Source organism: Octopus sinensis, linkage group LG3, assembly GCF_006345805.1.
Source record: "Octopus sinensis linkage group LG3, ASM634580v1, whole genome shotgun sequence".
NCBI lineage: Eukaryota > Metazoa > Mollusca > Cephalopoda > Octopoda > Octopodidae > Octopus > Octopus sinensis.
This window is the reverse complement of record NC_042999.1, coordinates 163,441,986-163,456,283: the sequence shown is the minus strand read 5'-3', so window position 1 is coordinate 163,456,283 and position 14,298 is coordinate 163,441,986. Positions and strand designations below refer to the sequence as shown.

The 14,298-nt window shown below is 43.0% G+C and overlaps 2 protein-coding genes across 3 annotated transcripts in view; one reads left to right on the top strand and one right to left on the bottom strand.

Annotated features, from left to right (window-relative positions):
- Window positions 1-11,174, top strand: part of LOC115209803 (F-box only protein 16-like) — a 77,617-nt gene extending 66,443 nt beyond the window's left edge. The window contains exons 8-9 of one of the 2 annotated variants that reach the window (XM_029778353.2): window positions 10,238-10,240; window positions 11,042-11,174. In XM_029778353.2, the coding sequence (XP_029634213.1) occupies window positions 10,238-10,240; window positions 11,042-11,106 (68 nt within the window). In that variant the 3' untranslated portion in view covers window positions 11,107-11,174. The remainder of the gene's footprint in view (window positions 1-10,237; window positions 10,241-11,041) is intronic. The other variant, XM_029778354.2, reaches the window with a different exon arrangement.
- The window catches only part of LOC115209397 (epidermal retinol dehydrogenase 2), a 68,532-nt gene continuing 61,904 nt past the window's right edge, over window positions 7,671-14,298 (bottom strand). The window contains exons 6-7 of the mRNA XM_036501581.1: window positions 13,474-13,481; window positions 7,671-7,682 (exon numbers count right to left, since the gene is read on the bottom strand). The gene's annotated coding sequence lies outside the window, so the exon portion shown is untranslated. The remainder of the gene's footprint in view (window positions 7,683-13,473; window positions 13,482-14,298) is intronic.

Sequence of the window (14,298 nt, the reverse complement as noted above, 5' to 3'; positions counted from 1 at the left end):
GTTAAATGAGGATGCAAAGAGAGAAGCTTGGAGACGCCACTATGAAAGGTTGCTGAATGAGGAAAATGAATGGGATAAAGAGAGTCTGCCGAATGTTGACCCAACAGAGGGACCAGCTATCCGAGTTGATAGTTCCGTGGTAGCTAAGGCAATTAGAAGCATGAAGACAGGGAAAGCCCCAGGCCCATCAGGAATTACTGCAGAGATGCTCAAAATATCTGGTAGTGTCGGCTATAGCATAGTCTCCCGTATAGTTAACCAGGTGATACACGAAGGAGTCATACCCAAGGACTGGTGTAGCAGCATAATAGTCAACTGCTACAAAGGTAAAGGCGATGCCCTAGATACAAATAACTACAGAGGCATCAAGCTGTTGGATCAGGTAATGAAGGTTACGGAGAGGGTTATAGCCCAGTTAATTAGAGAGAGAGTTAGCTTAGATGATATGCAGTTTGGGTTCGTGCCAGGGAAAAGTACTACTGATGCTATATTCCTGGTAAGACAGCTGCAGGAGAAATACCTAGCCAAAGGTAAGCCCTTGTACCTGGCTTTTGTTGACTTAGAGAAAGCCTTTGACAGGGTCCCCCGATCCCTTATCTGGTGGTCAATGAGGAAACTAGGGATAGATGAATGGTTAGTGAGAGCTGTGCGAGCCATGTACAGAGACGCAGCTAGTAAGGTGAGGGTTGGCAACAAGTACAGTGAAGAATTCCGGGTAGAGGTTGGGGTCCACCAAGGTTCAGTCCTCAGCCCCCTCCTATTTATCATAGTCCTCCAGGCAATAACGGAAGAATTTAAGACAGGATGCCCCTGGGAGCTCCTCTATGCTGATGACCTTGCTCTAATTGCTGAGTCACTATCAGAACTGGAGGAGAAGTTTCAGGTGTGGAAACAAGGATTAGAATCGAAGGGCCTTAGAATCAACCTAGCCAAAACCAAAGTCCTAATAAGTAGGAAGGTGGACCAACCACAAACGACTTCAGGTAGATGGCCCTGCTCGATCTGTAAAAAAGGTGTAGGTAGAAACTCTATAAGGTGCACCAAGTGTAAGCTATGGACACATAAGAGGTGCAGCAATGTCAAGGGAAGGCTAACTAAGAAAATAGTTTTTGTCTGTGGCAGATGCTCAGGAGAAATAAACACTGGAAATGTGCAGAGTCCAACTTCTACCACGTTCCAGGGAGACAAACTAGAAGTAGTTGATAGCTTCCGCTACCTAGGAGACCAAGTCAGTAGCGGGGGTGGGTGTGCTGAAAGCGTAACTGCTAGAGTAAGAATAGCCTGGGCAAAGTTTAGAGAGCTCTTACCCCTGCTGGTGACAAAAGGTCTCTCGCTAAGAGTAAAAGGCAGACTATATGATGCGTGTGTACGTACAGCCATGCTACATGGTAGTGAAACATGGGCCGTGACAGCTGAGGATATGCGTAAGCTTGCAAGAAATGAAGCCAGTATGCTCCGATGGATGTGTAATGTCAGTGTTCATAATCGTCAGAGTGTAAGTACTTTGAGAGAAAAGTTGAACCTAAGAAGTGTCAGTTGTGGTGTGCAAGAGAGACGGCTGCGCTGGTATGGTCATGTGACGAGAATGGCTGAAGATAGTTGTGTGCAAAAGTGCTACACCCTAGCAGTTGAGGGAACCTGTGGAAGAGGTAGACCCAGGAAAACCTGGGACGAGGTGGTGAAGCACGACCTTCGAACTTTAGGTCTCACCAAGGAAATGACTGAAGACCGAGTCCTATGGAAGTGTGCTGTGCATGAGAGGACCCGGCAGGACTAGTCAGGCCATATCCCGTGGCCCCTACCTGGGACGTAGTCGATCCACTGTGCATACCTTCCTTCTTGTGACACTTGTGAAGACCTGCTGAGGCAAGTGAAAATCAATCAAAATAGATGAACATCAATGGAATTTGTATCTTTGTGGTACCAGTGCCTGTGGCACACAAGAAAACCATCCGAACGTGGCCGTAGCCAGTACCGCATCGACTGGCCTCCGTGCTGTGGGCACGTAACAAGCACCATCCGATCGTGGCCGTTTGCCAGCCTCATAAAAACACCATCCGAGCGTGGCCGTCTGCCAGCCTCGTCTGGCACCTGTGTCGGTGGCACATAAAAAACACCATCCGAGCGTGGCCGTTTGCCAGCCTCGTCTGGCACCTGTGTCGGTGGCACATAAAATCACCCACTACACTCTCGGAGTGGTTGGCGTTAGGAAGGGCATCCAGCTGTAGAAACACTGCCAGATCTGACTGGACTAGTGCAGCTTTCGGGCTCCCCAGACCCCAGTTGAACCGTCCAACCCATGCTAGCATGGAAAGCGGACGTTAATTGATGATGATGATGATGATACATGTTTGAATATATACATGTGTATACATCTTCACAGATATACATTCTTCTACTACTCATCACTGACCTGTCCTTTAAGCAATCTAACCTGTATTCCCAAATTCTTTATTCCACCATTTTACTACCCTTCTCTCTGCCCTTCACTTAGGCTGTATCACAACATACCTCACACTCCTTTACTCTTTACCTTCTCATCTCTTTACACTTTCATCTCTTTACACTTTCGTCTCTTTCTCTCTCTCTCACTCACACCTCTCTCTTCCTCCTATCATTTTATCCTGACTGACTTCTAGCCAGCACACATTCTGTCTCTTCATTTCTTTATTATCTCTCTCCCCTTTTTTTTCTTTTCTTCTCTTTTTCTCTCTTCATTTTTTCCTTCTTTCCTTCTCTCTTCCTGTTTTTGATTTGACCTTACAAACACATTCCCAACTTTTAAGTCTCTTCAAAAAAACCCTTCCATTGAATAACACCCTTTACAAGACTTTATGCTTGGAATGACCAATTATAAGCAACATTGGAGCCCACACACAAGATACAGGAAACTTATATATACACCATTCTGCTCAAATAATGGAACTGCGGATACAATATCCTTACGTATCTCACGGCTGTTTTCATCCCTCCACTTCACTCTGTATTTCATATCTTCTCTATAATAACTATTTCTTAACCATTTTCTTGCACTGTCTCTGATGAAGGGATATATAAAATATGGATCTTTTCTAAAAGATGGACAGAATTTCTACTTAACTAAATAATTTGAAACTTCGTATACTGGTAGAATGTGTCAAAAGAAAACATTAATTTCAACTAGTTTTTTTGAGAAAATTGTATTTTGTAACTTTTATGTAGTTTAATTCTTCGAATTTTAACCAATGAAATCCCAGCATTTGAGCCAAATTCATTTTCTGCGTCTAAGTAAACAGCAGACACATACACACGCACATGTGTTATTCATCCATCACTTCTGTCTTCTGTCTTCTGCAAGTGCTAGAAATAACAGCTATATCTCTTACTAGCAGAGATACCCGGCGTTGCCTGGTTACATTCAATAGAAGAATTAGACTTTTCTGTTATATATATATATATATGGATACACACACACACACACACAAATATATGTATATTAATATAAATACATGAAAGTAATGAAGTTTGTTAAAAAAAAGGGGATTATGTTTATACCTCCTGGCTGTTGAGATTATAACACCTCGTTGTAAACAATGTTCCTTGTTTTTCCTTGTGGAGTATATACAAAAAGGTTTCTTTTGGTTCCTACTCTTGAGCAGCCAACATACAGTTGCCTATGTGAGAAGCATATATATATATAAGCGTACCATCCGATAGTGGCCATGGCCAGCGCTGCCCCGACTGGCCTCCGTGCCTGTGGCATGTAAAAAGCGCCATCCGATCGTGGCCGTTGCCAGCCTTGCCTGGCCCCCGTGCCGGTGGCATGTAAAAAGCACCATCCGACCGTGTCCGTTGCCAGCGCCACCCCAACTGGCCCCCGTGCCAGTGGCACATAAAAAAAGCACCATCCGATCATGGCCGTTGCCAGCCTCGCCTGGTCCCCGTGCCGGTGGCACGTAAAAAGCACCATCCAATCGTGGCCATTGCCAGCCTTGACTGGCCCCCATGCCGGTGGCATGTAAAAAGCACCATCCGTCCGTGGCCGTTTGCCAGCCCCGTCTGGCACCTGTGCGGGTGGCACATAAAAAGCACCCACTACACTCATAGAGTGGTTGGCGTTAGGAAGGGCATCCAGCCATAGAAACACTGCCAGATCAGACTGGGCCTGGTGCAGCCTTCTGGCTTCCCAGACCCCAGTTGAACCAACCAACCCATGCTAGCATGGAAAGCAGATGCTAAATGATGATGATATATATATATATATATATATATATATAAGATCCGTTTCCAACTAGAATCAACACACATCTAACTGAAGGAAAGTGAAATACAACGAATAAAATAGATTGACTCTATACAATTGTTTCAAAACAATTGTATAGAGTCAATCTATTTTATTTGTTGTATTTCACTTTCCTTCAGTTAGATGTGTGTTGATTCTAGTTGGAAACGGATCTTCTGTGGTTGCTTCGGAGCTATTTTTAGCACTAGAGTTGTCCACATAGTGGATAACTCTCTAATAATTTATGTATAAATTTGTATTTTCTCCGTAGTTTTTTGTGCTAAGCCACTTGGTGTTAAATTGACGGTATTATTAAATTAATATCGATTTTTCACCCTCATTTATAATTTTATATATATATATATATATATATATATATATATATACATACTAGGAGAGATACCCAGCATTGCTCGGGATTAAAATGACATAGTTTTTTATTGTTTTACTTGTTTCGGCCATGTGACTGTGGTCATGCTGGTGCACCGCCTTAAGTCAAAGAAATCGACCCCAGGATATATTCTTTGTCAGTCTAGTACATATTCTATCAGTTTGTTTTCCCAAACGGCTAAGTTACAGGGACGTAAACACGGCAACATCAGTTGTCAAGCAATGGTGGGGGTACAAACACAGACACACACACGCACACACACATACACATACATATACATACATATATATCTTAACATATAAAACTGAGAATGTGTGTCTGTCTGTGAGTCTGCCTGTGTCAATCCCTAAAACTTGAGAACTACCCAACTGATTTCATTCAAATCTTACACTTGCCTTACTTAGGATCCATGTAGTGTCATGGGCCAAAAACATTTTCAACTTCTTACCTAATGCAAGTCCTGGAGCAATCTATCTCCACACTATTTCAGTATCATGTGTCAAAAGTGAAACAATAACATCTCTATTGTAATGGGAGATACTTTCAGTTTTATAGTTTCACTATTAATTCTGAGACTTTAAAGTGAAACTATTATCTCATATATCTCACATATATGCATGCATACATACATACATACATGCATTCATATACATACATACATACATACATACATACATACATATCTTCATATATATAAAACTGAGAATGTGTGTCTGTCTGTCTGTGTGTGTGTTTCCCTAAAACTTGAGAACTACACAACCAATTTCATTCAAATTTTACACATGCCTTACTTAGGGTCCATGGAGTGTCATCAGCAAAAAGAATTTTGAACTTTTTGCCTAGGGAGCAACAGGAAGACAAGACTAAACGAAAAAACATATTTGAGCTAGACAGAGTAATGAGAGAATACTGAAAGAAAGAATAATATAATGAGAGAGTACTGAAAGAACAATATAATGAGAAAAAATCAAGAAATAAGAAATAAGAATGTTGATACGTGCAAAGAAATAAGGGTAGAGGAAAGCGAGGCTGAAAGAAGAATTGGTTAACTTTGTAGTGATGCTACAGTGTAGGGTTCGGCGCGCATGCGCAGAATGGGACTACTTCCGGGTGGCCACCGGAAGTCTTCCCCATGCGCATGTGCGGGAAAACATCATCTCCCGAGCCCTCAAAACTCTCTCTCTTCGGCTCAAGACAGCCCTGCGATCGGTCACGGTTTTCCTGGCTCTGAGCCACCACACCAGCTTCAACCAACTTCAACCAACCTCAAGACCAACACCAGCAATATATCAGAGGCTGTCTATTCCCCCATCAGACAACGTACAACCATGAATCAATAAACCAAGTTGTCTGTTCACCTTTAACCTGAGTTTCGTCTGTTTGTTTTCTACAAGAATTTTTGTATGGTGATTAGAAAGGATCTCGCACCCTGCCAGTGTTTCGATGATAGATCCTTTCACGTTACAATTGGTGACCCCTAGTTGAGAAAAAGAACAGGATAGAAGAAGACAACAGCGAACAGGTTTTTTTTTGGGGCCGAAGAGCGCGGAAATTCACATTTATTTTCCTATTTTCTCCTTTTCAGCACGGCGAGGTGTGGGTAAAATAGCCTTATTCATCGCACACAGTACAAAAAAAAAAAAAAAAAAAAACAAAGAAAAAAGAAAACACACACACATTCATTTTTTTTTTCCTTTTCTGTATTTTGTTTTCCTTGTACACACCTATTCCTTTTTTTTGCTACCCACGAGGTGCACACACAAACACATTTTGAATTGCCTCTCGGTTCCACGTGTTCTCTCTCCACTTCTAGACCATACCTTCTGCCCCCTTCTCACAGATTCCTTCCGACAAAGGCATGGCTTCAGGTTTGCCTTCATTTACGGGGGATATGGGCCTGTGGTTTGCCCAAGTGGAGTGGTATTTTGTTGCACATGCCATTTCTCCACAGCAGCAGTTGCACCTGCTATATTCCGGCTTACATCCCCGACTCGCCGCATCGATCAGGGATCTAATAATAAGTCCCCACCCGGATGCCACATACGCGTCTGTGAAAGCAGAAATCCTCCGCCGCAACACACGTTCGGGGGAGAGCAATATTCAGATTGCCACGATGGCCGATGGAATACTGGAATTTCCGAATCCATCTCCATCGCGAGGCCTCTGTGCATGTATAGGGGGGCCTGCGCAAATTTCACTAGCCGAGCGGATTGATGCGCTCACGCGGCGAATCGACGATCTATCCCGTGCGATCGAGCGCCGACAACGCAGTCGTAGTCGCTCTACCAAAAGGGCAGATCGGTGTACCCAGCCGTGGCACTTCAAGCCCTCGGAAAACTAAATCCGGAGGAGGTGAGCACGTCACCTTCTTCCATCTCGTTTCCCAAACATCGTGCATTCTATGTAAAAGATCTGGTGTCGGAGAAATTCTTCATGGTAGACACCGGCTCCTGTTGCAGCATCTGGCCCCTTCGTCTGGCTGCAGACAAGCCCAAGCGCTCTTCGATTGTCTTGCATGCTATTGACTCGTCTCCCATAACCACTTACGGTCAGGTTTCGCTGCGCCTCAACCTCAACCTTCGTCGAGATTTTCGATGGGTTTTCGTCATCGCTGACATCCCACATCCTATTCTCGGCGCTGATTTCCTGGATAGGTTTAACCTATTGGTGGATGTCAGGCGTCGGAGGCTTCTTGATAGCACGACGTCGCTCTCTACACCGACTGGGAGTTCCACCACTGCGGTCCTTAGCCCGACATTCTTTGTCGCCACCTCTGGAGACCCATTTCACTCTCTTTTGTTTCATTTCCGGAGCTAGTGGACATTGCCTTTAAACCGGAAAATCCTACCCACTCGACCCTCCATTTCATCACCACCAATGGGCCACCTGTATTCTCACGCCCCCGGCGCCTAGCGCCAGACCGACTAAAAACGGCCAGAGCCGAGTTTGAGCACATGCTTCAACTTGGCCTTATACGCCCCTCCACCAGCCCATGGGCATCTCCCCTTCATTTGGCGCGAAAGGGCGAGTCTGATTTTCGCCCGGTTGGAGACTATCGACGCCTCAATGCCGTCACAATAGCCGATCGCTATCCGATTAGAAATCTCCGGGACTTTACAGCAAATCTCCATGGTTGTACCATTTTTTCGAAGGTCGATCTGATACGCGCTTACCACCAAATACCGGTCAACCCAGCCGACGTTCCAAAAACTGCAATCACTACCCCGTTTGGGTGTTTTGAGTTTTTGTACATGAGTTTCGGTTTGCGGAATGCTACTAGCACCTTCCAGCGTTTCATTGATGAGGTTGTCCGCGGTCTTGATTTTGTGTTTGCCTATGTCGATGACATACTCATTGCGAGCGACACAGAAAATCATCTCATCTCCGGCACCTTTCTCAACTCTTCCAGCGTCTTCGCGCGTATAGCATACGCATAAACCCCACAAGTGTGTTTTCGGACGCTCTTCCCTAGATTTTCTAGGGCATCATATTGATTCGACTGGAATCAGCCCCCTCTCGTCAAAAGTCGATGCCATTCAACGCATCGCACCCCCCACTTCCTTGCGCCAGCTCAGGCATTATCTAGGGATGGTCAATTTCTACCGACGCTTCATTCCCGGTTGTGCAGATAAGCTGCTACCTCTCACCAGGCTGTTAAGGACTCCAAGAAAAGACAGTCAAGTCACCCTCTCTGTTGAGGCAGTGACAGCCTTTGAGTCCATTAAGAAGGAGCTGGCTTCTGTTTCTTTGCTTGCACATCCAGTTCCTGGTGCTTCTCTCTCTTTGACTGTGGACGCGTCGGACACTGCGATTGGCGCTGTGTTACAACACACAGTGGATGACCATGTTCGACCTCTAGCCTTCTTTTCCCGTCAACTGCAACCAGCTGAACGACGATACAGCACCTTTGATCGTGAGCTCCTAGCGATCTATCTATCGGTTCGTCATTTCCAGCATCAACTTGAAGGGCGAGATTTTGTGATCTATACGGATCACAAGCCCCTTACGTTTGCCCTGTTTTCAAAAACGGACAAACTCTCACCCCGTGCTTTTCGGCACCTGGATTTTATCTCTCAATTTACTAGCAACATTCGACACATACCTGGAAAAGAGAACGTTCCTGCTGACGCTCTCTCTCGCCTTCCAGTTTGCGCCCTTTCGTCTCCTGCTGCTATCGACTTAGCTGCCATATCGCAGGAGCAGCCACCTTTGGCGTCGTTAGATTTAACTTCTCCCCAGTTCTCCTGTTGCCAGTTTTCCTACCTTCCGCTTCCGTCAGCCGAAGGCACCATTCTTTGTGACACTTCAACTGGATCTCCCAGGCCACTGGTGCCTGAGACCCATCAACGCTCAGTGTTTGAAGCACTGCACTCCTTATCGCATCCTGGCATCGCTGCCACCCTCAAACTAATCACTGCTCGGTTTTCTGGCCGAATATGCGTCGCACAATTACCTCTTGGACACGAACCTGCTCCAAGTGTCAACGATCCAAAATTCAACGGCACGTTCGTGCCCCGCTTGGACAATTTCCCCCCACGGAGGCCCGTTTTCGCCATGTCCACATCGATCTGGTTGGACCATGGCCTGTGAGTCGCGGGTTCTCTTATCTATTAACTTGTGTCGATCGTTTCTCCCGCTGGCCAGAAGCCATTCCGATAGCAGACATTTCTGCTGAAACTGTTGCGCGAGCTTTCGTTTCAAACTGGATTTCTCGCTTCGGGGTCCCGTCCCGATTGACAACTGATCGTGGACGACAGTTTGAGGCCTCGCTATTTCGCGAATTGTCGCGAATTTTGGGTATACACCATATCCACACCACAAGCTACCATCCAGCGTCTAATGGATTGGTTGAGCGGTTCCACAGACAGCTCAAGGCCGCTCTTCGTGCCTCTTCGGACCCACAGTCCTGGATCGAATTTCTGCCCATTGTGCTTCTCGGCTGTCGGACTGCTGTCAAGGCAGACCTGGGGTTTTCTGCTGCAGAGCTGCTGTATGGTACCACACTGGCATTGCCCGGTACGATGTTGGTGCCAGACACTTCCCCGCCCCATGATCCGGCGACCTATGTCACCAGACTGCGGGAATATTTTTCAAACCTTCCGCCCATGCTTCCCAGAAAGCAATCTCCACCGTCCCATCTTCCACCGGATATGAACACCTGGTCGCATGTTTTTGTTCGGGACGATTCTGTGAAGGGCCCACTTGTTTCTCCCTATAAAGGACCTTTTCGTGTGCTTTCTCGCACACCAAAGGTTTTCACGATTGAGATAAATGGTCGTTCGGAGACCGTTTCCGTGGACCGTTTAAAAAAAGCACATTTTGAGACGTCTTCATCTTTTGATGACAACCTTGACACACCCACCTATGCACCTTTAACAACACTTTCACCTGCACAAACGCCTTCACCTGCACAAACGCCTTCACCTGCACAAACACCTTCACCGGCTCCTACAACACACCACCCTCGCCGTCAACGGGTGCCCCGAGCACACCGTATGTTACAAAATCGGGCAGAACAGTGCATTGGCCCAAGAAACTTTTCAAAATTTACATTTAACTTTAAAATGTTTCTTATTGTATAATAGTATGTACCAAGTCTTCTGGGGGATCGGCAAGCCTTCTGTTTTCTGCAGCACCACCACAATATTCTGGTTGCCGTACTTCGCACTCGGAGGGGAGCCCTGTAGTGATGCTACAGTGTAGGGTTCGGCGCGCATGCGCAGAATGGGACTACTTCCGGGTGGCCACCGGAAGTCTTCCCCATGCGCATGTGCGGGAAAACATCTCTCGAGCCCGCGAACCTCAAATCTCTCTCTTCGGCTCAAGACAGCCCTGCGATCGGTCACGGTTTTCCTGGCTCTGACAGCCACACACCAGCTTCAACCAACTTCAACCAACCTCAAGACCAACACCAGCAATATATCAGAGGCTGTCTATTCCCCCATCAGACAACGTACAACCATGAATCAATAAACCAAGTTGTCTGTTCACCTTTAACCTGAGTTTCGTCTGTTTGTTTTCTACAAGAATTTTTGTATGTGATTAGAAAGGATCTCGACACCCTGCCAGTGTTTCGATGATAGATCCTTTCACGTTACAACTTTAACCGTTCATGATCTGTGCGTAAGCAATGGGCAAACATGTCTTAACAGAATGAAAAATAATATAGATAAAGCCAACAGGTAAAGTAATCCACTGATAAAGTCATTTAGAAAAGGTTTCCCTCAAAAAATGCTCCAACACTTTATGGGAAGAGAGGTATGGATCTAAAAAAAAAACATCAGTTAATATTTTAATTTATATTTCTTGTGTTTCATGAATTCAATGTTTAAAATTTTATTAATTTTGTAATTTAAAGAATTCTTTTTTAATTTTCTCTTTTTTCACAGCCAATTCTCTATTTCCTTCACAACCATGGAAACTAGCCACTGACCAAACAGATTCGGATTCTTAAAAACAAAGCACAGTACATTGGATTCTTCCACAGAGTCCAAATAATAATAAAAGTTTTGGAAAATAGATTATATGTGATTATATGTTTATATTTTTGTATGTAATTATGAATGGTGAGATTTTCAATCTATGTTGTTTAAATAGAAATTGCTTTCTATAATAATAATAATAATGAAATTATTGTATACAGTGCTCAGGTGCACCACAACTTGTCAGAAAGTGCATATAAAGTACATGCAGTAATGTAAAAATGTTTGGAAAGCGAACAATGTATGAGTCAGATACATGCCTGTGTGTGTATGGAGGGGAGAAAATCAGGTGTAGTGTTGGCGAATCTCAGGAAGCATGGAAGTTTTGAAGGATGCAGTGCTCCGACAACTAACAACTGATGCCGGCAGTTTGTTCCATACTTCAGCAACTCTCAGCATGAAAAAATGTTTCCTGAAGTCATGGGAGCTGATCATATTGAATTATTCTCTATCTACTCATACACATATCTCTTTCCTTTATGTGTTAATCAGAAAGAGCTAGCAGTAACCACAATATTTGTTGGCACCTACAGACTGATGAGATTGATGTAGTCAGTATCCAACCTGATCGTCTGTATGTCAGTGTTTGCTGGAAAATAATTGGGTGTGAAGGGAACCCAGAACATAGTCCTCTAAACACTTACAAGAGAGTGATAACAAAAGACAGAGGGTAACATTCAAATTGTTAAGTTTACCTATACTTTGGTTGAGCTTGTTGATATAGAAACGATATATTACAATAACAATATTTATACTTATCTTCTTGTAGTATCTACTTTTCTATACAGCAAAACATAGCAGTTCAGGAAACGAGTGTTAACAACAAACAAGATGAGGACAAATATCCATCAAATGTAAATAATGTAGATTCCCATTATTTTGAAATGCAATTTCTCTGCCCAATCAGTTTTAAATGTTTATTTGATGAATTGACTGACATGAATACCATTGCATTTTTATTTTTCTAAATACTTACAAATGTCTGATGACCAGTTTATTTATAGATTATTAGAACAAATATTTCTGCAATTTTACAATCCTAACTCAAGATATAAAGTCAGCATCAAAATATAGGCAAAATTGTTGAGTTGGAAGGAAGGGTCAACTATATTGGAATGTATTAGAGGCAGCGAGCTGGCAGAAACGTTAGCGCGCCGGGCGAAATGCTTTGCGGTTTTTTGTCTGTCGTTACGTTCTGGGTTCAAATTCCGCCGAGGTCGACTTTACCTTTCATCCTTTCGGGGTCGATAAATTAAGTACCAGTTTCGCACTGGGATCAATGTAATCGATTTACTCCCTTTGTCTGTCCTTGTTTGTCCCCTCTATGTTTAGCCCCTTGTGGGTAGTAAAAAAATTATATATTGGAATGTATTAGGTCATTGGATCATAATCAATGATGCCATCTTTGCATAGTGTGTCAAGGAAATATGTCTCCAAGTGATTAAATCAGAAATTGTAGACACACAATTCTCACCTCTGTACTGATTAATAGAGCACCTGTAATTTTCATACTCCTGGAGAATAGTTTATTCTTGAAATATTAAAAGATTTGAATCTTTACAATAATGATAATTGTAATTTTCATGTATGTTAATATCTAATAAACATTTTATGAAATTATTTTCAAACTGTGTAAATTTCAATTTAGAAACAAAATACTTTACAAGTTTTTCATGTTTTTGAGGGGTTTTGTTTTTTTCAAATTTACAATAAATTTTTGCATAAAATTAAAGCTGAATTTTTAAAAAAATGTTTGTGATTCAGATCTGACTGATTGCTTGTTAATATGAATTTGACAATGAGGAACTACTAAATATGTATTTGGTCTCTTAGATAATTTTGCATTGGCAATATCAATTTTTTCTTGTACATTGAAAAATTTTAACCCAACACTGTAAGCTAATAAAACACTGGTCTGTTACTCAATGACTGCAGTACTTACAGCAGTGAGCAATTTCTTCCTGTGGCATGTACATACATTAACAAAAACTGAGTTAGTGAGAGTAAAGTATCTATGTCAAGGATCCTGCTAAATATTAGTGACAAGATGAGCTACTGACCATTTAACTAAAGCTTGAAATGTAGGTTGATGTACTATACAATGCATACATGAAGTGCGATGTTATAGTAGTGAGAAGTTGACAGTGAAGGTGTAGGCGCAGTTACACCCCTTTGACAGCGATTAAAAACAAGCCCACTAGATGGCATGAAAATGTGAGATCCTGACACATGATCTCATCTCTTCCTCTTTTCTGCACTGACACACAAGCTGTGAGGACACAACTAGACAGGTTCTCTCCTACACCACAGGGTAGTTGAAGACCATGGCTTCTACACACCAACCATTCTGTTTATCATTCTATTGTGTATATATATGTGGCCACAATAAAAATTTTAAAGTTACAACCTAGTTCATATGTTCTTCATCCAGGTCTACTACCAAGTGAGATCACAGCTTTCTGAGTGAGTCATATTAGGTGGCTCAACAATGACTTACTCCATCCAAAATGGTGACCCTGACATGGACAACTATCCAACTATAATGGTGACCCAAAGCAGAACAGAACTATACTTCTAAAATGGTGAACACCGGGTGAATACAGACCAGTAAATACGAATTATTTTTTCTCCTTTGCAACTTTGGCTACGCAACCAAATCGCCACTCGTAATATAGGAACATACTACCACTGGTGTTTCTCGTCGCCATATTGTTTCCTTCACCAGAAAAAATTGGTGCCATTTTCAAGTGACAAACTGCAAATCATTTTTTCCTGGGTTGTGACTGATTTATAGCTTAGTCCTTTGGAGACACAGCGTTCCAGAATTTTCTTCTTACTTGTAAAAAAGGAAAAAAAAAATTATCTGGAATCTTCTCCAGAATTAATATGGACAGCAAATTTTTTCCTATGTGCCAGGTATGAGTTTCTTTCTCTCAAACACCTGGATTATCCACATGTTGGCCATGTTTTGTTCTTTATCCATTTAGCAAGGACTCTTATTCTCATCCTCTGCTACTAAAAAAAAATTTCCTAGTTCGCTGCTCATTGTGTCTTCTTTCAACTAGGGTGGCATTTCTTTCAACCAACTTGTTCTTCGTGCCATTCTGTTCCTATTATTGTCCAAGATCAGTCATTTTCTTTTGCCTCAATATCATGGAGATGCT